Source organism: Corvus moneduloides, chromosome 4 (genome assembly GCF_009650955.1).
Source record: "Corvus moneduloides isolate bCorMon1 chromosome 4, bCorMon1.pri, whole genome shotgun sequence".
In the NCBI taxonomy this organism is placed as follows: domain Eukaryota; kingdom Metazoa; phylum Chordata; class Aves; order Passeriformes; family Corvidae; genus Corvus; species Corvus moneduloides.
Genome location: NC_045479.1, coordinates 47,698,752 through 47,722,764, shown reverse-complemented (window position 1 = coordinate 47,722,764; position 24,013 = coordinate 47,698,752). Strand labels below are relative to the sequence as shown.

The window sequence follows — 24,013 nt, the reverse complement described above, 5'->3', positions numbered from 1 at the left end:
TTCAAAATTGTGTATGACAGATGAGCTATCATTGTATAAATAACCAAGGTCTATCTAACCTCAGGTTGGAATAAACCTGGAAAGTTGTATATATAAATCAAAATATTAGAGATTGGTAATGATGGTAAAGCTGCTGAAACTATAGTGGTGTGAATAGGTAACACAGTCATTCTATCAGGCTTACTTTTGTGTGCAAGGATTATGTACTTTCTGGATCTGTACTGTGGAGTGTCTCTACAGGGAAGCTGATATTTCTTTCCAGGAAATCTGAGGGTTGTCTGTAGTAAACTTCGTGAAAGGAACTTACTCAGGAAGAAAAGAATATAGTCCCTTCCTTCCACTTGTCACTTTATAGTCAAGAAAGGTAGCACCAGAATTAATGTAGATAAATTAATCTTGGAATATAATGCGATAAGTGTGGAAAAAAGCTATCAGATCATTTACTCCATACAACTTGGCTGAAATCAATGCAGTTTGCTTATTATATCTGTGCAGATCATCATTAATTATAAATACTAAGTGCCTGATCTTCCAAAAGGGATTTATCAAAGCATGTAAATGAAAAATATCAAGGTTACTGTCTTTGTTCATGAGCTTCCTTAAAATGTTTTCATATACGGTCAGCAATATTTTTTGACCTTGGATAGTGGATAGTGAATTTTGTTGCTAACAATTCATTTGGAGAGATAGCTTTGATTCTTGTGAGAATTATTGGGAGGCTAAAACCTAAGCATATTTTCCCTAGTGTGACCAGATTGAAATAAACTGGAAGAATGCCAGGTTTATTTCTGATGTACCTCAAATTTAGAATATCAACACGCATGAAGAACAATTTTGTCCCTTGGTTTTTGTGTATGAAACTAAATGTCAAGCAAAGCTACAAATGATACAGTGAAGTGGTTTACATATTGATGGAGTCTTTAATGTGTCTCTGAAGAATTAATACTTTAAACAATAAGTGGCTGTAGTGTTTCTATTGGGAATCAAGCAAGAAAAACCTTTCTGTTCTGTTCCTAGGGCTTGAATTAAATGTGTGTTTGTTTTAAAACTGTGTTTTGACTCCAGTGTTTTTGAAGAGTTGTTAAGAAAATGAGAGCTGTGGTGTACTTGAACAACCTCATCTTGGATTCCTGAGATTTAGCTATATCAGTTATTTATTTCTATTTGTTAATTGCAACATAACAGCAGTTTTAATTTAGAATGCTTGTTAGTGACAGTCTGTCAGTCCTTTGAAGGATAGTAGATAATCTGTGTCCTGCAAAGGGATTAGCAAATGCCACTCTGGGAGTTAAATAATTATTTTAGTGTAAATGAGTCCAAAATAAACCTGTCCAAAACCCAAAATAGGTTAGAAATATGGAAATAAATCCAAAGCTATTGCTTTTGGCTATTAGCTCTGCTCATCAACCCAATGTTTTAAACTCAGAGGCTCATATGTAAAGGTTTTTAACATTTTGTGGAAGAAACATTATGTGAAGGACTTTCCAAATAAACGGCACCTACATAGGAGAGAATGACCTCATCTAAAACCAAACTGTTGACATTTAACATCAAGAAGATTGCAAGAAAGTTTTTAAGTTGAAGAGCTGTAAGAAAGCTGTGAAGTATAGAAGAGAATGTGGTTTAGGATGACATTCTTACAGTTGAAGATACTGAAATTATCCTAAGTGCAGTATAGCTCAGAGAATGAAATCAATTTAAAAGGAAATAAAATATAATGGGTTGCCCTTTAAAAAGGGGCACTTTAAAAAAAAACCCCAAACGAGGGCATGAAATCAATAGTATACCAACTTCCATACAAATTTAGGAAGCTGAAAAAATGAGAGAAAATGGCTAGCTCTAGATCTGCCCAAATTTTAGTGGAAGTTCAGCTATATGATGCTGTAATAGCAGAATCAAAAACATACAGACAAGAGAAAACAAACCATGTCACTGTTGGAATAATGCTGTCTTTTACAGAGTTTACAAGCAAATTACTAGTGACTGGCTCAGGGAGTAGAACAGTGGAACTTTGTCAGGAAACAAGGTTCTATTATACAGGATTTAAACGCAGAAGGCCCATTGGGCATGTGAAATAGAGATTGTATCTGGAAGGACTATAAGCCTGGGTTTCATCTGGCCAAATGAAGGTGTCTAAATTTAAGTTCGTTTTTCAGACTTCTCTCCCTTGCAGTCAGTGGAGATAAATGGGCATTCCCAGGTGAGTAACCCATCTCATTTTGAAACAGACATCTAAAATAAGTTACATAAATTGGGTACTAAAAGTGACCAGTTTCTCTCTATTCACCACAGAACATAAGGGAACTAGCTGAGATACAGACACCTCCAAAGCAGACGACATGAATCCTTCCTGAAATGGCAGTGAAAGTAGGCCATGCAGATCTCGAAGTTTTTTATGTGCCAGGACAGAAACTAAGGAAAACAAATCATTCAAATTGACAGGAAACATAAATGAGTTTATTTTGCTTTTCATGTCTTGTTTTGTTTTGTGTTGTTAGTTTTGTCTGGTTTTTTTTATTTTGTTTGTTTGTTCATTTTCTTTTAAGTTTAGAAAAATCTCTATGAGCAACTGAAGAATTTTTAAGAAATTGAAAACTGGGAAGTAGTTTATATTATGCTGTTCAATCTTTTTTGGATTTGATACATATTACAGCTGAAGCAATCCATTTATTCATGTTATTTTAAAAACTTGAAGATTTTTAATATGTAAGAAAAATTGAGGGAAAGTGTAGTTTCCATAACAGGAAGACGATCTTAAAAAACAAGTATTCATGCATTTTTTTCTTACTGTACTAATGGAAATATATAATGCAGACTGGCATAAAAAGACGTAAAGAGGTTTTAATTTAGAATGAATTTAATCCCTGGGCTGAAAAAGAGATACAAAACTTGAAAGAATTTGCCTCATAGAATAACTTGAGAATTGCTTCAGTAAAATCACTGAAAGAACAAGCTTTTGTTGGAGAAAAGATTGTGATTGTATTAAAATTGAATATTTCTCCACCCTTTGAAATCTGTGCTGCTTGAACTATTGTTGAGTAAGGCACTGGCTTATTTAAATTGGTATTATTACCTGTAGTGAGACACTGTGAAAGAGGAATGTGTAATTAACACATAACTTAAATCAGTCTATTTTGCAAAATGGCAAGTCTTTTTATTTATTTATTTATTTATTTTTACATAATAAGAATTTACTGTTTATTACAGTGAGCAAATTCCTTTCACTTTTTTTTATTCAGTGAAAAACTGCATATCTCGGTCGGTGTTTGATTTGTTAGGTCATGCTTCTTGTTGTAATCATGAGAAGAGTTTTTCCACCTTTATGAAGTCTCTGGAGAGTTTTCTGATAACTTCATAGGCAGAGAACTGCTTTCGTACTCTGATCAGCCTGAGCTCTCCTTACTCATTGACGCTTTCTTTATGTGTGGGGCTACAGTTTTGGCCATAATGAGGCCATTTTCTTATGCAACTGCTTTCGTCAGTTCTTGTACATAAGATGAGCTGTCTAGAGGAGAACTCTTTAGGTAAGTGGTAGTAGGAAAGACAGATGTATTGACTAATTTTGAAGTTTCATATATAATTGAAGCATATTTATTTTACAAAACTGTTAAAAAAAAATGCCACTTAGATTATTTTTGCTTTTCATTGAATGGAAGATGTATCTTCTTATTTGAAGAATCCACAACAAATTTAGAAAACACCAGATGAGATAAGAAGTCCTCATTGATGGAGAACTAGCCAATTTCTAGATAAGCATAGTGAGTGATTTGCGTGGTTGCAACAAAGTGTCAATATGTGAGACTCATCCGTTATCTAGTCTGTAAGTTACTGTGTATTCTGACAGTCCTCCCTGAAGACAGATTTGTTTTACTTTGCATACAATAAGTTGTTTCCATAACTGTTACTTCAGAGAATTTTGTCATCTGTGAAATAGCTTTCTCATGTAGGTTTTGCTGTATATTTCCTGATTAAAACTGCATAGAAAAGACAACTAATAAGACTATTTAAAACTGAATATATATATGAAGAAGAAAATGAAAATCTTTTAAGTTGCGGTTTCCAAAAAGAGTATTTTCTATCCTGTAGTTTTATGTTGTAGTTTAAATGTTGTAAACCAAAAAGACACTAATATTAATCTGTCAGAAAGTTCAGTGAAACATTGATTTGACAATATCCTATTCAATGCTGTCCTGCAGTACATTTCAACTGTATATGCATTTGGTCTGCAGTAATGAATGCAAATATGAGCTAGAGAAAATATTTAGACTAACCTTTAAATCTCCCCTTCTCCCTGCTTTGTTAGATATTATTTCAGATTAAAATATTTGTTGTTGATGTGAAATAGCAGTCCTACAAGAAAGGATGACTTTATGCTTAAAGGTAGCTAGAGAGAGGCAGGACATAAAAACCTGGGAAGCAACTGTATTTAGTCATATCTGTGTAAATTATTCCAGATCTGTTAATTACTGCTAATTGTGGGATTTTTGTTAGTGCTATGTTTTTTTAAGTTAGGGTTACTGAAAGATGTTACGTACTGCAAATTTCTGTGACATCATTTATATTCTTCTGTTGTATTATGTCAGCTGTATGAGTGCTACCAAAGCTAAAATAAATCCTGAGATTAGCAGTCCAGAGATTGACTCGAATCTGCACAGATTATGGCTAGAAATGAACTTTCTTGGGAAATAGCTCAGAACTGACATTTGAGGCAGCAAGACAAAAACAAGTGCTAAGGACAATGAATTAGGTGTGTCATAAATGCAGCCTAAGAGCAAAGAATATGGGTGAAAAGTAAGTGACAAGTGGAGTAAAAGGCTTTTCTGGGTTAGATGAACATGGATGAGAAATGGAATAGTATGACTGTAGCTTCATGCTATTTCCTTGGGTCTTGTCAGTGGTCAGGGAAAGTGACCAGTGACAGAAAAAGAGTGTAAAGATTGGTACCTGCCTCCTGCCCACTTAACCTTCGAGGAAGTTGGAACTGCAATGAGGTTTCCCCTCAGTCTCCTCTTCTCCAGCCTGAACAGACCAAGTGCCCTCAGCCACTCACACGGCTTCCCCTCAAGGCCCTTCACCTTCCTTGTGGCCCTCCTTTGGACACTCCCTAATAGCTTTATATCTTTCTTGTATTAAGGCACCCAAAACTGCCCCCAGCACTCGAGGTGAGGCTGCCCTCTGTCCTGCACAGAGCAGAGCGGGATAATCCCCTCCCTTGCTCGGCTGGCAATGCTGTGCCTGATGCACCCCAGGACAAGCCTGGCCCTCCTGGATGCCAGGGCACTGCTGACTCATGTTCGACTTGCCACTGGCCAGGACCTCCTGGTCCCTTTCCACAGCTCTGCTCTTCAGCTTCTGGTTCCCCAGTCTGTCCGTGCATCCAGGGTTGCCCCATCCCAGGTGCAGAATCCGGCCCTTTCCCTTGTTGAACTTCATATGGTTGATGGTTGCCCTGTTCTTTAATTTGTTGAGGTCTCTGCAGGGCCTCCCTGCCTTTGAGAAAGACAACAGCTCCTCCCACTTTTGTATCATCTGCAAACTTGCCCTGTGTCCCTTCCAATCCTGTGTCCAAGTCTTTTATGAAGATGATGAAGAGCATAGGGCCAAGGATGGAGTCCTGTGGAACCCCACTAGTGAGAGTTCGTGAGCCTTATGTCACCCAATTCAGTGTAACCCCTTGTGCCTGACCCATGAGCCAGTTGCTCACCCATCACGTAACACAGTTATTCATCTAAGTGCTGGACATTTTCTCCAGAAGGGTGCAAGTTCTTCCAAATATAAAAATCAATATGTGTAGTAGGAAGTTTCAAACCAATATACAGTAAGTTTCTACACATTTTAAAATAGTACTTTTAGAAAAAAGTATCTTGATACCGCTAAATCTAAACCCTAAACAGGGTTCCATTTCTTCAGTATTTGTGTAAATTATATGCTATAGTGTAGTGTATGACAACTTTAAGTTTCATTCTTTGACTGAAATCCTCCAGTGAGTCTCACATTATTAATTAGACATGTGTATCTAAACCAAAGGCAATTGTACACATTTTTGGCAATATATTCCTCGATTTAAACTGTCCTGACACATCTATTGACATTTTCCCTACAGCTAATATATATTGCTTATCAGTCTATGGTGTGTCTAGGAAATCCCATTTCACACATCACTTCTTGCAATAATGATAGTCAAAAAATTTTGCATAATTGGCGAAACAAGAAACTATTAAGTTAAACCATCTTTTGTAGTGTTACTAAAATTGGTGGTCAGGTTCTTTGCTCCTTTACCTTTTCTGAGATTAGCTGCTCCATTTTACATACTCTTGCACTGTGTTAAATTTAGTGGTGTTAGTAATACTGATTTTATTTGCATAGTATATAAAGCAGATATTTTTCAAAGCATCAAAATAAGATATTATGTAGCTACTTGCAAACATAGATATATGTTTCTCATATGCAACTTATGTCAATTCTAAGAGTCCCATCTCTCTACTTTGGCTTCACTTAACTGCATTCTTTCCATACAATTTCCCACTTTCATTGTTCTTTCATTAGCACAGAAAATTCCCTCCCTTTTGCAAAGTTCAGTTATCTTTCTATGTCTTTTAAAGTTTTGAAGTTCTCAATTAAAAATACAATGCACCTCTTCTAATTCTGTAATAAAATTTTTTTATATGCTTGATAGAGGCTCTTCTTTTTATCTTCAGCTTTTGGACAAGCAGTCTGGTTACTCCCTTTTTATGTTTTGTTTATGGTGGGTTTGTTTTGTAAATAATTCTGCACTATTCTTCAGTAGGTGCTAATTTATCCTATTTCAAGTACAGATTCTCTAAATTGTTTAGTTCTCTAGTTTTGGCCTTTTGCCTTTCTTCTATTTGAATGTTTGCAATAGCTGTTGTCTCTTCTGCTTGGAAATATCTATTGAATTGTATTCTCAGTAGTTTCTTTTTTAATTAAGAAGTATTTTTTCAGTACCTGAAAAGCAAATGCCACTTTTCAAAAGCACTGTCACTTTGCCTTTTTTGGTAGTATTTAAGAACTGGAATTTACGCCTTTGCTTTTAATTGGTGCATAATGGCTATTTTCTCTACTCATTTTCTGTGGACCTGTGTGGTTTTTCTGGAACCACTGGTTACTGTGTCTGAGCAACTTCAGGTTTTTGCTACTCTAATTTCAAGTCTGAAGCAATGCCTCTCTTGTAATCTTGTCTAGTCTATCCCTGAATATTTTTGTTTACTCTTTGATGTGTGCTCATATTTGTTGACTGGTTTCATGCTCATATGAGTTTTGCATGGAGAAATGAAAAGTGTTGCTGTAGATATGGACAAGACAAGGAGCAGAAATTGACCCAAAATTATAATTAGTGACCAAAATTCCTTTCCAGTTTTTAATTTTCAGTGAATGTATTTGAAGTTAATTTTGAATAAAATCAAGCCAAGTGATAAAATATTGATTGATATGTCAATATGCCAATGTTACATGATTTTAGTGTTTTCACAGTAAATCCAATTTAAAATGTGAGCACTTTCAAATAGACTGCTTTAAAATAGCACACATAATAGAAGTTAAATATGAATAATTAGAAAAGCACATTTGCAGGGAGGTGCCTTGATGCCAAGGGCTGCCCCAGCTGGCCCCTGGATGCCCTGCTCCCTGGCTAGAGATAATGGGAAAAGCCTTGACTACCAGGCTGTGCCCTGTGGAAGCCCCCAGTGCTTCTGGTGTCCTTGCCCACAGGAATCTGCTAGCACACACTGTACTCTGGTACTTTAAAAAATTTAATCTTAGCGTGTGTTTTACTTTTATATAAAACAAGAATCATTCTAGTTCTTTGAGTTCAACAAAATTTGCAATTAAACCATGTAAAGTAAATGGGGAAACAGTAATATGAGACAAAGTATGGATTTTAATCCAACGAGTATATATTAATAAATCTGAAATAAAAAGTGCTCACTTTACAGATGAAGAAATTTAGATGTGATTCAAAGGCCTTCTCTTTCAGAGAGTTCTCTGCTTTCAAAAATTGCTTTATCAATCATTTCTGTAAGTTAGCCTGTAAATCGGTGTGTAAATGAAGTGTTGTATCTGTTTCTCTCTTTTGTTTTCTTTTATACCCTGAACGAATCCTCTACAAGGCAGATTCATTTGTTGTTTAGTTGAAATGGAATGACTACAATTCCACAAACAAATTGTGCCTCAGTTAGGTGCACTTTGTCATAAATAATCTCTGAGGAGATTGGATTTCTCTCCTTGCTGATGTACTTCAGCTGTATGTTAAACTCATAGCTTCTTAAAGGGACTGAGTTATTGCTCAGTTGAACACTCACCGAGGAGCCCACACTTGTCCTTTTTCTCCTGTGTTGTAGCTGTCTCTATTTCCCTAAAGCATATTCAGGAAAGTTTATGGTAAAAGAAACAACTAGTCCATTTTTTTTGTTCTTTGTCCCATTTTTTTCTTATTCAACTCCATTCTACACAGCTCTTTCAGTGTATATTTCTTCGTGATCTGGAAGGGAAAGCCATTTCATAGATTGGTTAAGGGCATTTTCCATGCTCCGGTCACCTAATACTCATATTTCACAATCAGCAGTAGGCTCTTTAAAATTTAATGGGATATCTGTACCAGCTGCAGGAAATGTCCTTTACATTTTCACTTGTAAATTTTACAGTTATTGATTTTGCTTCGTTATAGAAATTTGCTCTACATTTCAGTGTAGGGTTTTACTGTGTTTTTTAAAAACAAACTGAAACTCCATAGTTCTATGGTGGAGATTGCTGAGGTGCTGACAGTATGATAATGTAATTTCTGCCTTTTCCCAAGCTACCTTCTGCATGTTGTGTAATGAGTTGAGCAACATCTGCAAAAGTATGCTAGTTCTTTTCTAGAACTGTCTAGTTCTGATCTGTGTCATTTCTGCACACAGCCAATCATACTGAGCTGTCTGAACAAGACTTTGTTTAGATGGGATTATATAACTATCTCAGTGTTAAAAATTGAACTGAATTATTCCCACTGTGTAGCAAACTCTAAATCTTTTCATGTAAGTAGGGAATTATGCATGTTTGATACATGGTATGTTCATATTTTGAGTTTCTTTGTATTTGATCTATTTTTCATCTGGAAAAAACTCCAAACAATATATAGAAGGATAGCAAACAATAGTATACAGTCTAATTCTTATATAAAATCCTAGAGTAATGGAATAGCAGAACCCTTATTGATGAATGAGCTAATGTTTGATGCATATAATGTGTATGGGGCTCATTTAGAAAACAAACAAGACACAGTTCTTGTCTCAAATCTGATCAGGTGGACAGATGCAAGTGTGGGATTTTAAATGACAGTATCAAGTATCTCCACTGCAGAACAGCATTTAAGAAAAAAATAATTGAGAAAGCCATTAATATAAATCTATTTGTTAAGATGAGGATGAGTATCAGATGTAGCAGGCAGATTAGTATCTAGTCAGATGAAATAATCCTTTAAACACATTACCCAGTGATGATAGGCATTACTTATCAGCGCCACCTAGTTTATAATACAGTATTTCTGTAGTTCAGAAGCAATGAAATTCTGTCATGCATCATATATGAACATGTAGAACATGGGCACAAGAGCAGACAAATACTATAATCACTACAAACGGTATGAATGTACTGTAAATGAGCTAAAAAGAGCAGTATATATAGTATTTTCTTTTTCTTTCTTCTGCCATATTGCACTTCATATAGCTCAGGTTGCATTCCTGATACAAACCACCTCATCAGCCATGTCAGATTGCACATGGGTGTGAGTAAGTAGAGCTGAATGTAAGTGCATATACTTGTCAGAAGCAATCACCTGGCTGGTTTTATGTAGGCTGAAGGTAGGTGTTAACAAAAGAGGCCTCTGATGGAGGAGCTTAACAAAAGGGATTTGAAGAATATGTGGACAACCTATGGTGGATTGGATGGTGAGGAATTGGGCTCAGGAAAGCAGACTAAACAGAGTGTTTTCAAAAATTTTATGACATTGTTCTTAATCTAGATTTTGAAATGGCAGCAAAGAAAGTCTCACCAAACAGAGTCAAAGCCATGTGGTTTGACAACAATGTCGTTGCACAAAAATTGTCACTGAGACAGAAAGGATTGGTGAGAGAAGAGCTCAGGGCCAGAACAAGGCCCTATTAATAGAAGTGATGAGTTGGTGAATATCAGAGCTAGCTGAAATGTGTATGGAAATAAAATGATAGGTACTAGAGAGATATTTTTGGATAACTAATGAGGGGCGAGAGAAGAAAAAATATGGTCTGTAGTCTTGAAAGATTAAGATAATAATAGTTGTAATAGTGATGGGAAAAAGGGCCGAAAATTTGAAAGTGAAGATGGGAGACTCATGTTTAAAGTGACAGTGGCATGCCTAAGGAGAGATGTTAACCAGGTATAGGAGATAAGCTGGTGCAACAGGTAGGTTTCTGAGTCATCAGTAGATAACTTTATAAGCTCTGTGTGGAGGAAAGTGTTCACAGTCAATGCAAAGTAAGAAAAAAAAGGTTTAGGGACCAGGCTCTAATTTATCATCATCCTATCAGAAGAAAAAATATTTTTTGTAAGAGAGCACCAACAACTTTTCTGTATTTATAGCTTCCTTACTAAAGCTTGTGTCTTCTGGTTTGAAGCATGAGGAGAAACAATGGGGATTTCTTTTATCTAAGCCCATATACACTTCTATTTCTTCAGTGGTAGTATAAGAAATGTTGTAACTTAAGTTTCTTTCTTCCTAATTGAAGGAAGAATGCCTTTTAAATTTGTTCTTATTACATGTTTGAATTGATCCAGAGCTCTAGAAAATATAATATGATTGAATTATTCCTCCCTGAAAAGTGGACTTAGAGTAATAATGAGTTCCAGTCAGGGTGCTTTAGAGAAATTAGCAAGCAACCATAGCTTGGCTCACAGTGGGATGTAAAATTTAAATAGAAAATATAAAATCCGTTGTAGAGGATTTCAGAGGAATTCTGTCATGGATTTTTCATAGACTCATAGAATGCTCCTTGTTATTAATTAGGCAAATATGTTACATAGAGAAAAATCTATTATTGTGGAAAAAAAAAGCAGGATGGTTTTAAAAAAACCCTACTGTGAACTTTTTAAAAGAAATTGCTCTGTTATTCATGTGGTACAAAAAGAGGTTTTTCCTATTTAAATTACACATTGCAGACATTATTTTAATTTTATTAGTGTTACTAGCTTGCAAAATAGTTATATGTGGTTATGACTAATCATTATGTATATTAACAAACCAGGAATTTGTTCTGAATATCATATACTCCTATTTTATCCATGCAGCCTGTGATTTGCATGGTGATCATTGAAGATAACAACAATTATTTACTTTCTACTGAATATTATAGATACTAAATATCCGGGATATTTAGTTATCAGACTTCTTTTGTGCATAATTTTAAAATGTATTTTAATATACAGTAAAGGTCTTTGTCTCTTCTGTGGTAAGATGAGATGGGCAGAATGCTCTGGTGGAGTAGGGCTTGAGATGAGCAAGTTCTGAATGTTGGTTTTCCTTTCTTCCTTAATGTCATTATGAAACTCCACAGACAACTCATATTTTACTTCAGTTTCTTAACCTGTGCAATGTGGATAGTGACAGCTGAGTAAGAGCAACTTAATTTTAAGAGGCCTTTGAATCTATTGATGTGAAAAGTTTACTATCTTTTCTCAGATAGGTTTATATTATTATATTTTTTTTCAAATTTCCTGATGTTAAAAAAAGGACAGGGATGTACTCATTTCTCTTACTGTGATATGGGACTTTGATGTGATTATTGCTCTTTTATCATACATCTCTCTTTTTGAAAGCACTTGGAAACAGGGGAAAAAAAATTACCTGGGATCACTTCTGTCAATTTCTCCTATTTAAGGAGTGAGAAGACCGCGAAATTTAGTTACAAAGTTTTTGGTGGTGGATTCTTTGGAATTGTATTTTCCTTGTACTATGGAATGTAACTTACATGTTGTCTGGCCACCCTAACTTTCTGCTCTACAGTTGTTTAGCAATTATATATAAAATAAGTTTAAACATATTCTCAAAATTCTCGGTTCTTATTCCACCATTTTAATTTTTCTGTTTTTTTTCCTAGGCTCCTATAGGGTGTTAATATAAACTTGATAGATGAAAAATTCACGTTGTGTACAGTTGTTTTAATGCAGATTCAGTCTTCTACTAATTTTGTAAGAATATGAACATTAGGGTCCCATGATTATTTAAGCAATAATGTTATTTTAATGGTAGGATTTTTCTTCTCGATGCAGCTAAGTTAAGAAATATGGAAATAGTAGCAATAATTCTTTGAATATCTCACACAGAACTTGTGTTAGTGAATAGCCATATGGTGACACTAATAGCATTCTCACATTTATTTATTGTCACAAATACATTCTTGAACTGTAAAGTATTGTTACATATAATTCCATTATATTTTAGGCATGTTTATGTTCTTTACACAGGGATCTGTATTCTTCGCTTTAGTACAAATTTAAACTCAGATTTTTGCAATTGCTTGATAACCACAGTGGGGCCACAATTATGGGAACTATATCATCCATCTAATTTCCTAAGCCCATTTACAAAACCAGTCAGTCCTGGACAGTTTCAACTGAGAAATCACCATTATTAATGCTTCTCACTGCCCTAGTAACCTCTCAATACACTGACTGGTGCTCATCAGCTAAACTCAACATCCATGCTGAAAGTGTTTCAGCTTTTTAACCTTTTGGAGGCTTCCAAAGTGTGTAACACAGACCTGTCACAATGGCATATTGAACTTTGGGTATGTCTTAGGCTCTCACTTGGCCATTTAAAGCTTTTCATGCCTATATCCGAATTAGGTACCTAACATGGTTACATTATGCAGATATGCTGAATGTTTTAAAGAGCCTTTTCCTTAATTCCCTTAGTTATTGTGAAAATTTATTCAGGGTCATAATTATTAGACTTCTATAATCTCTGTAGAAATTGATCTATGAGACCTCTTAATAGCATGTTGACTATTTCTTATCTCAGTTGATTGCCATGATACCTTATATTTCCTGGATAATATGAGTAATCTCCTGGGTCCTATATTTACAATATTTAAATATTGCACCAGTAATACAATAATATATGTTAGGAACCTCTCTATGTGGCTTTCTGTCTGAGATTCCACATATGGTTCCTCCTTGTGTGTAATGTCAGTTAGTGCTGATTTCCGTCCTCCATGGGGGACCAGTTTGGCTTTTTTGTTTTTTTTTTTTATCTAGAGCTCTTACAGTTGACCACATGTGGTTTCTGTTTATAATAGAAAGTATTATATCATGTCAATGTCAGACATGCACAATTAGTTGAATTCATTTCTTTTGATGATATTATTAAAGCCATTGTTAAACAGAAAACAACTTAACAGAAGATAATATATTTTGCTTGTACCTGTAGTTGCATACATTTCTGAATTTATTTTTATGATTTTATTTTTGCAAACTTTAGCACTTAAACTAAAAAGAATGATGTCATATGCTGGAACAGCCATTGCAAAAATAGTACATTCTCAGATACAAAGCTAATAAAATGTCTACATCTTGAAGCATTTTTTATTTGTATTATATTATTTTGGAAGAATAGCACTTTTATATAGTAATACATTTAAGAGTTTCAATTTCAGATTTTTATCTCAACTTTTCATACACCTTTTTCCATTTTAATAATTTTGTTTTCTTTTTTTGCATATTAGGAAACTAACATGAATATATTTCAATGTAGAAAAAAGGCAAGAAACTTCTTGTCTGTGTTATTATCACTTAGTTTTTAAGAACAGGAGTGAACTACTTTCTAGGCTTTACAAGCAGGTTGAATCTTCTCTGGTGTGTGGGTGTTACTAGTATTTTTAACAGTCTCAACAGTTACTAGAGTTGTTTTAATGCCACAGAACAGGGGTGCCTTGTTAGACTCCTACAGTACTATGAAATAAGCTGTAAAAATGTCTGGATTACTTAGAAGAATTACAAGTGCATCGGCAGAGCTTAACATTTATTTGCCTGTAGTCTTTCTGGTTTTGGTAGAATTAACAGTATGATTTTTAATGTCTAAATTATGCAGATTCAGACTCTGATAGTACTGTAGTACCAGGCAACATCTTACTTGGGAACATTCTCTAGCATTTCAGTTTCTAAAAATTAATTTTTGCTGAGTACTTCTTTATCTTGCCATGCTACTTGTCACTGTGTAAGAAGATGCTGCTGCAAGTTTGCCACCTTTTGCTGTAACTTTAGTGTCTCCAAGGCAGTACCATTTGGCCATTGTGTTTACTTTTAGGGTTCTTCCTGTTCTCCCACAACACCAAAAGACCAAATGCATTTGGCTTGATCATAAATGTGACTGTATTGCTTAAAACAGAAGGAACTGTGCTTCAGTGACTATATAGGAAGCCTGGGATACATATGCAAGTGAAGCATATAAAGTAGGTGGTGTAAATTATCCCCAACTTGAAATACTCAGTTTCCAAAGGTCAAACCCTTAATATGTTGTCACCTTCAATTTAAGTACGTACTGGTGTGTTGAAACAACTGGTAACACAGCATGCTACTGTTTTTAAAGATAAAGTATAGCAGTTTGTGGTTCTTTTGAGTGAAACCACTAGTCCTTCATGGGTATTTTCTTTTGCAGTGCACAGTAGGAGAATCTGTAGTTGTGCATCTGAAGAGACAAGTGAGATGTATGTCTCTGATTTTCAAGATTCTGCTGGAAATCAATTGCTGCTGATTTTTATCTGGCAGCTTGCCCTCGGCTCTCTCAAGGAGGTCCCAAATGATCCATCAGGACAATCCCAAATGATCCATCAGGACAATCCATCAGGAGAGTGTTTGTGGTGGTTGTCTGTTTGCACTGGTGACACAAATAGCCCACAGCTTGTATATAACCTCAGTGTGGGAGATAAGGACAATCTCCACTTCATGAGATGTAAAGTTTACAGAAGCTCAAATAGCACGGAAAAAAGCTGTTAGTTAGTTGTGACTGCTTTAACTAAGAGTAGGGAGTGGGATAATTGGCTGTTTCATGTGGATTTATAAAAATAGAACAAGTCACTGAATTACAGTGGCAAGTTTTTGAGTCTTAACACTGAAAGTGATGAGGGGAAGGAAAACTGATAAAAATATTAAACAACTGCAGCCATTTGTTTTGTGGTTTAATGAGTTGTAGGTTATACTGCAAACTCAAACATTGCTTGAACATGGTCAGGGCGTGCATATCCAATATAACTCTAAACTGATGCATAAATGTAAACATGTGATGCATCCCATTGAAAGCAAATATATTCTCTTGGTTAATGGTCAAAGTAGGCCACCTTAGCCATCTAAAGACAGCCCCATGGGGCAAGTTGGTAGCCATGAATGAGCTGCAGCCAGCACAAGGCCAGACAAGGGGCAGACCCCCCCTGCTCCAGGACCCATGGTGACAGACTCCATCTGAGCTGGCTATGTCCATGGACATGCTTCTGGGCAGTCAAACCCGTATGAAGGAGACAGGGGTAGCAGAACTTGTGAGTCTGCTTGCTGGGGGGAGAGCCTTCTTGTTGCTTGTTTTGGCATTTTAACAAAAATAGTGTGTTTTTATTAGTAGCTAAATAATTCTGTCATCTATTCCTTTTCCAGTTGAATACATTTAGTGACCAAAGTAGTCTAGGAAAATCATCCAGGTTTGCTTTATAAAGAGAAAGGACTCACTCAAAAGTCAATTTATCTCATCCTGGAATAGATAGGTAATGTAGGTGGTTTTGAACCCCTGCAATGTACTGCCTTTCCCAGTTCAATTAATCAAGAAGAAAACCATACATAGCTGTAAAAAGAGCCAGTTTTCAGTAACAAGATTCTCTTCAGTCCAGGCAAACCCATGATTTACTGTGGCATTTGTGTTTTCTCCAGATGTTTTAGTTACCTGTATTTTAACTTTAGAAACAAAGTAATCTCTTAAGTATGCATTGCATGGACATTGTACAATGAGTTTTAGAAACATAATTCAGGAAATTATTTTTCTGTATTCATATATCTTTTGAATACTTATTTGAAAGTATGAATTAAAAAAGGTATTTCTTAATCTTCAATCTTCCATCTCTCTATATATGAAGGCAACTTAGAAAATTAAATGAAAATAAACACATTTAATCTTGCATTCACACCTCATACAGCTAAGAAAGGACTTCTATTTTCTGTCCCATGCACCTTGGCCAATGAAATTTGATGGTTTTCAGTCATTTGTGTGCTGCAGATGTTAACTCCAAATGAAATTGCTTAATTATAGGTTTTTGTCCTCATTCATGGGTTAGAATGTGTATCAGAAGTGTAGCTGAATAGAAATGCAGTGTTTTGTAAATTGTTACAAGACTGTGAAGAAAAAACTTTCCATTTTGTTTTCCAAAGGGAGGTAGTTTTCAAGTTCTGATAACTATGCATGTGTTAATGGAAGAATCACCTCTCATTGTTTCTCAGAATTTAGGAAATACAGTAGAGCATATAAGCCTTACAGACACAGCCTCAGCAGATCTGCATTTCTCTCTCATGAGGACTACATTTATTTTCATGAAGTACTTTGACAGGTAGATGGATTGAATGTAAATGGATGTGCATATAAGCTTTTCTCTCTCTGCTGGGTAATTAAAACATAAGACAGAATATTGGATTCTTTGAAGTTCTTTGTGGGATATGCCCAGCCACTGCCCTGGAGGGATGTCTGCTGAGATAAGAGATTTCGCAATCGCCCAGCAGGACTCCCTGGAAAGGACTTTTGAGTCATGGTGAGGAAAAGTAGACCCACAATCCTTTGGGAGACCCTATGCAGATCGTTCTGTAACCCATTGGTCTATCCCAGACCCTCTGTAATCCATTGGTCCCCTTGCTGATCCCCTGTATCCCTACAAAAGACCAGTTTGCCTCTGTAGAAGGGGAGAGCTCGTCCCTGGCCTTCCCTTCGCCAGAGGGAACCCACAATAAAGCTACCTTTGTGCGGAACCAGCCATACGGGTCTTCTCGTCTCTCTCTCCGGTCTGGTTTGGCCTAGAGGATGCCCTGCAGAGCTGAGCTGGAATCACGAGCTGATATCACTAAAGAGCTGACAGCTTCTGCAAGGGCTCCTCTGCCAGCAGCTGAGAGGAAGACACCGGGCCTCAGGAAGGCGATTCCTTTCGGGACCATCTCCCCGGACCGGTCATCTCTTCCTGGGTCGCAGCCATGGACCCCACCACCAGCTGTAATAGTTCTTTATTAAAATAGAGAGGTGACAGAACATTGACAAATGTTTGCTTTTGATTGCTTTTGATTTCATTAAGAGATGAAACTGTGGAGGCCAAAACTTTCAGAATGCTTGGTTTGCTTCCATATCTGCAGTAAATATCACTAAATATCAATTTTTTTTTTTACTAGCGATATTGCCTACAACCAGGGTTCTTTAGAAAATGTAGTTTAGTATTGATTTTATTTTTTCATTCTGTTTGAGAATCCAGAGACAGAATATGTCAACAACTTGTTCCTGCTTCATCCAAACAATCTCTTTTTGAAGATATTGTCAAATCAAGAAAAGACTTGTACATTCATGGAATAGGTCCAGATTAGTTTTTCAGGTGTTACGGTAAATTGGTGAGGAAATGTTTTTATTGGTCTAATACTTTGAAATGTCCCACGTTTGTCCATCTTATTGCTTTAACTTAATATAAAAATTGCGTAATTACCATACAAGAATCATAAGTATCTTTTGTCATTTTGACTTGCTTTACTTGCCCCTCAATTGCAATTTACCAATATTACAAGTGCTTGATATAAATAACAATGACAGAAAATTGGTCCCTATTAAGGTAAAAATACATATTTTCTATTAAAATAGAAACCAGAAAATTTTATTGCTTCATGGACTCCATATGTATTTTCATATTTCCTTTTTAAGTATTTGGGTATCAGATGTTAAAATTAAGCATTTTGAAGTTGAATTATCTTCTCTTCTGAGTAACTTTTTTTCTGACAGGCCTTTTTAAAATTTGAGATGTTCTTTGATTACAGTGACATGTTTGCCTTCCTTTGTATGTATGTAATAAATATATGTAATGAATAAAATTGGATTAAGTAGAAATGGCATTTATAGTAAAAATGTATTTTAATGGAATTTTAAAATCAGCTACTTTATAAGCTGTCTGTTCACAAGTCACAATTCTGTCTCTTAGTTCTAGTGCTGTTATACATCAGCTAATAAAACTTGGATTATTCTTCTGTCCTCAGAGTTAAATTTCACAAGTACAGCAGATAAGACATTATTAGGTATTAATTTTTGCTTATGGTCTTCCAAACCTGATAGGACTGAGATTTTTCAGGATGTGTCTTTTGGACCAGATGTTTCCTGGGGAGGGCCTTCTAATAGAACAGCCAGTAAGAAAAAGTATTTACCTAGTTTTGATTACCAGCACGTTGGAGTTGTGAGGTTTATCTGGTTCCCTCTATAGTTCTTAAAATACGCTGTTAGCATCAAGGCATAAGAATAGTGCAGATATAAAATATAAAATGTAGATGAGGCAGTTTTTTTGCAAAATAATGTGGATTTCAGAAGTGAGAATGAGCTCTGTCAGTATTCTAGACATAAGGAAGTAATGGTCATTAGTAGGATTTTGGTGAAAACTAAAGAAATAAGAAAAAAAAGACAAATATTTTGTGCACAAAGTTCCAAGTCTGATATAATGAGGGTGATCTGAGAACAATAAAAAAATCTGTCCTAAAATATCTGTTAGTTAGGAACATTTGTCTAGTTTTATCTACCTGTTAGGAAGAAAGTACTTTTTAAACCAAAGCTAATTCTCATTTGGATGACATTTTAATAAAAAATAGTTAGAGTGAATCTAATTATTAAACTTAAATCATAATATTTAAATGATTCTAGCCTCTATTGGTATCTCAGTTCCAGCAGTATATAAAATTTATGAAAAAAACCCCCAGAAATAGATTTAATATAGAAAAATGATCATGCTTAGTAAAATTACAGGATCATATCGATATTATTTGATGTAGTCTTTAAAAAGAGAAACTGAGTACTAAACTACTTATTTGAATGTATTCGTTTGTGTTCTTAGTTTGAAACTGATGCCAGCTGCATGTTAATCCCTGGAAATCCATGTTATGTACTTAAAATGCTAAGTCTCCATCAAGCCAAATGAGACTATGTAAAACTTGCCCGCCTAGGACATGAGGTCTTATGAAGGTCTGATTGCTGCACTGATGAACAGATTTCTTTCAGCCTTTCCTGGATCTGCTGAAAGTAGCAATATTAATAAAAATGTGCTGGCACGTGTTTTGTTTTTGGCCAACATCCTTGCTGTGTCCCAAGTCTGCAGCAGGCTTGCTGCTAATGTGTGCTTCTGCATTTTCACTGCTGATACCCCTCAATGGCTGTGCTGTCTCATGCTGCAGCCAAACATTCTTTTGCCTGGGGAGATACACCAACAATTCTTAAAAATTGCTAAAAGGCTTTTAAAGAAGTGGCTTTGCTGAAGGACTGATTTATTAAATATAAGACAAATCTTAAAAGACAAATCTACTCATTAATGGTTTTATAGCTCAGTCCTTTATTTGAGAAGTGGCGTTATGCTAGGCTTTAAGAATCAGGTGTAGACAGTGTAAATTACATAAACCGGAAAACAAAACTATATTAAAAATATTTCATTTAAATGGACAAGTTGGTTAATTTCTTTAAGCCTTAGAGAGTCTTGAAAGAAAAACGTAGACTTAAAATTGCAATATTCAGCATTCTGACATTTTCTGTTCACACATGTTCTTCAGTGCATAATAGTAACTTTATTTTCTTGCAGTGTATATAAACTGAGGCATAGCCCCCAGTAGTAAGGCAATGAATGTTTAAAGCATTTATGAATAAAGCTACATCAAAGGGTGATTAGGTGATTATAATGGTAATTTCTTTGAGAGAGCTAATTTTAAAAACTCTCTTGCTCCCAATCTTAATTATTTTAGTAATGCTAACATGTTAACAATCTCAAGTTTGTTGCAGCCAGCTACAGTTAAAAATAAAAGTAAGTATGAAATTTGAGATTTCTATGTCACTAGCTTTACTTCCTTTTACATAAAGGAAGCTTTACTAAATTTTGATCTCAATAATTTTCTTCTTTATGTACTTTTTAGCTCAGAAAATTCTCAGATATTGAGAATTTTTCAAATGATTATCTGCTCTTGTGCTATATGTGAATGCCAGAGTATCTTGATGTGTTGTATGGTAGTTGCACAAGCCTCTGCTCTCTGTTACTTCAGAGGTGACAGGCAGTGATGCAACAGCTTCCACTGACAACCTCTGTTATAACTTCTGTAGTTGTGAAGGCAGGTCTAACTTATGTCTTTAGCTAGCCAGTCCATTGCCACCTCAGTGCTGCAGAAATAGTGGGATGCATGCAGTTGGTGCAAGTCGCAGTTCCTTTGTGACATCACCCCTTTAGTTGTAACTAAATGAATAAAAGAAGTTTTTGTTTTGTTTTTTTACAGCTAAAGCTTAAGCTCTTTGTAAACATTTCTTCATCTTACTATGAACACTTTCCTGATATAATGTCACTCTGATAAACAGGAAAGTGCAAGAGGAAAAAAAAAGTTTTCGTGGTTTCTATACCAGAACAGCTTTGTCATCTTTACCTTATCTAAATCAATAAGTAGAATTTCACGTTGCTAATCTACTTTGGTCAATTGTTTGTTGGTGATGCCAGAACTTCATTAGTTATTAAATATTTCTAGGTTCTATGAACACTGTTCTTTTCGTATTTTCCCAGTCACAGATAAAATCAGAGAAGAACAGAACACAATTTTGTGATACCAGAGCATGTCTTTCCTGTCTGCTCTAAAATGGTAGAAAAACCAATAAGACACCATTTCAGGAATAATATTTTTAAATTTCTGATGCTTAACTATTTAAGCCATGGTGAAAGAAAAAAAAAACCCATAGAACAAAAGATCAATTTTTTTCTTCCCTTTGAAGTCAGTATCAGCCTCTTGATTCACCTTACAGAAAAATGTTGATGTCCCATCTTTCCATGTTGTGATCTGATGGTAACGCTCTCACTGATGTCAGTTAGGGCCATGATATTATTATGTAGAGAACATACTTGAATTCTTTTTCCATGAAAATTCAAGGAGTGAGAGAAGCACTGAAATCAATGTGTAACAGTGTATATGACTTAATGTGATCACTGATAACCATTTTATAATGTGTACATTCATCCATTCTCAAAAATGCTGTTAGCTGTATCAGCCTAGAAAAGTGATTAAGTCTTTTTTTCTTTTCCTGTGATTTTCATAATCCTAGATTGTATATATCAGCGAAAAGGACTTCATAGCCTTATTAAAACCCCAGTATCTGCATTTATATTTATAATGTTAGAAACATAACATTGAAACTTGCAAGTTGTGAAGGATAAAAAGTCATGTTTAAATAGAGAAACTAAATTACTCTTTCCAAGAGCCAATAAAACTGAAAAGCATTCACTGTAATAGTAATAAAAACTTATGAGTCCCATTTTATTAAAACTACTATCCTCTTTCCTGATGGAGCTGGATTACTTAAAGAATAGACTAGTGACATTTTATGTCTTGCAAGGGGTTTATGTCTAAGGTGAGGTCTCCTGAAATTAATATAGTCATTAATATCACTAGCTGAACTAATCCATCGAATATTTTTAACTCTTTGAGTACCCACAGACCTTGACTGAACTATAATGAAGATATGTTGACAGACAAGGAAAGAAAGAAAACAGGATAGTGATGGGTAGGGCGGACACTGATGTAGATGGAACAGATAATGGAAAAGAGTCAACCGTTGTGTACAAACTGCCCAATATTGGTATGAAAGAAAGAAGAATGAGGTCCAGGGGACAGACTTCTCTCTGCGTTTGAAAGAGAGAAAAGCACAGGAAGTAAAGAATAAAAGTATGTGTTATGTGACACTAGTAAAAGTTCTTTTTGATATCAGTGATCAGACACCTACCACCAAATTGAGTTTGCATGACCAGGTTTTGGTAGCAGGGGGGCTACAGGGATAGCTTCTGAGAAAAGGTGCAAGAAGCTTACCCCATGCCCAACAGGGCCAATGCCAGCTGACTCCAAGACGGGCCTGCTGCTGGCCAAGGCTGAGCCCATCCATGATGGTGATAGCACCTCTGGGATAACAGATTTAAGGGGGAAAAAATCCTGCTGAATGGCAACTTCAGATGGAGAAAATAGCAAGATTGTGTGAGAGACACAACTCTGCAGACACACAGGTCAGTGAAGAAGGAGGAGGTGGTCCTCAAGGTGCCAGAGCAGAGATTCCCTTGCAGCTCCTGGTGCAGACCCTGGTGAGTCAGGCTGTTCCCCTGCAGCCCATGGAGGTCCATGGTGGAGCAGAGATCCACCTGCAGCCCATGGAGGAACACACACCAGAGCAGGTGAATGGCTGAAGTAGTCTGTGACCCTCTGGGAAGTCTGTGCGGAGCAGGCTCCTGGAAAGATCCATGGAGAGGAGCCTATGCTGTATCAAGTGTTCTGGGAGGCCTTGTGACCCAGTGGGGGACCCACAGTGGAGCAGTGTGTTCCTGAAGGACTGCACCCCATGGAAGTGACACCTGCTGGTTCAGGGGAAGAGTGTGAGGAGTCATCTCCCTGAAGAGGAAGGAGTGGCAGAAACAATGTACGATAAACTGACTGCAGCCTCCATTTGTGGTCCCCCTGCACCACTGGAGGGGAGCTGATAGAGAATTTGGGAGTGAAAGTAGGCCCAGGAAGATGGGAGGGGTAGGAGGAAGGTGTTCCAAGATTTGGTTTTACTTCTCATTATTCTACTTTGATTTGATTGCTAACAAATTAAACTAATTTCCCCATGTTGAGTCTGTTTTGCCTGTGACGGTATTTGGTGAGTGATCTCTCTCTGTCCTTATCTCAACCCCTGAGCCTTTCATTGTATTTTCTCTCTCCTGTCCAGCTGAGGAGGGGAGTGATAGGGTGGCTTTTGTGACCACCTGGCATTCAGCTGGGGTCAGCCCAATGAAACTGCTTAAGTAGTCAGAAGTTGTCTCTTTCAGGCATTCAAGTAATGTCATTGAAAACTACACATTATAAAATATTCTGGTGTATATAAAATGACCAAAGGAAAACTGCAAAATTCTTTTTGATCTGCTTGTGTACTACATAACATGAAAAGCAGAAAGGGTCCATTTTTCCAATGAGCAGAACTGCATCACAAGTTTTTCTTCAATGGGACCATTCTTTGGCTTTGGTATTTATGACTGTAAAACTTACAAGCACCTTATTTTAAAAACTCTTATTATCTGTAAATAGCAATATAGGAAGACAAAGAAAACTGTGTTCTGAATGTGCAGCAATTACCTAGAAACTGGAAGCATGGACTATTAGTTAGCCTATATTGAATTTCTATGCTGTTCATTATGAAATCCAGCAAACAACTGTCTACGGTATGCATGTTGTTTTTGAATAAAATTGCTTTTCTTTTAATTCAACATGATGTAAACAAGCAAGCATAAAACAGAGAGGTATAATTTAAAACCAATTAAGTAATGGCTTGAATTACGTAAAGGTGCATTTTTATTTGGCTAAAGGTGAAGAAAATCTCATCAAAAATCTGGTAAATTGTTGAGTGTCTTATTGTTGATTAGTATAGCATTCAATTTGTGTTACCAGATGATCTTAGAAACTGTCTTCTGTGTCTTTTAGCATGTAAAAATTGAATGTCATGAAATTAATCTTTAGAATCAGTTGGTTTTCTGTCAGCCCAGTTTGTACAAGATGAGCAGTAGGAGCTGTCAGATAAAAGACAGAGTTCCAAAATGCAGCAGATATTCCATAGGTAATAATGAGATTTCAGTTCCTCCTGTCTGTATCACTTAAAATCACAGTAAATAAGCTCAAACAGATAGCTGTAAGAAAAGCACCTTTGATATGTATGTCAGCAATTTTAAAAGTAAAACTTTGAATT

The 24,013-nt window shown here is 35.9% G+C and overlaps 1 protein-coding gene across 5 annotated transcripts in view; it reads left to right on the top strand.

Moving 5' to 3' along the window:
• Nucleotides 1-24,013, top strand: part of IMMP2L (inner mitochondrial membrane peptidase subunit 2) — a 426,380-nt gene that overhangs the window by 117,983 nt on the left and 284,384 nt on the right. The window contains exons 4-5 of one of the 5 annotated variants that reach the window (XM_032107398.1): nucleotides 2,157-2,200; nucleotides 2,293-2,400. The exons of the other annotated variants lie outside the window; for them this stretch is intronic. Of the exons in view, the coding sequence (XP_031963289.1) occupies nucleotides 2,157-2,200; nucleotides 2,293-2,312 (64 nt within the window). The 3' untranslated portion in view covers nucleotides 2,313-2,400. Of the gene's footprint in view, nucleotides 1-2,156; nucleotides 2,201-2,292; nucleotides 2,401-24,013 lie in introns of those variants that run through there. 5 annotated transcript variants of the gene reach the window in all.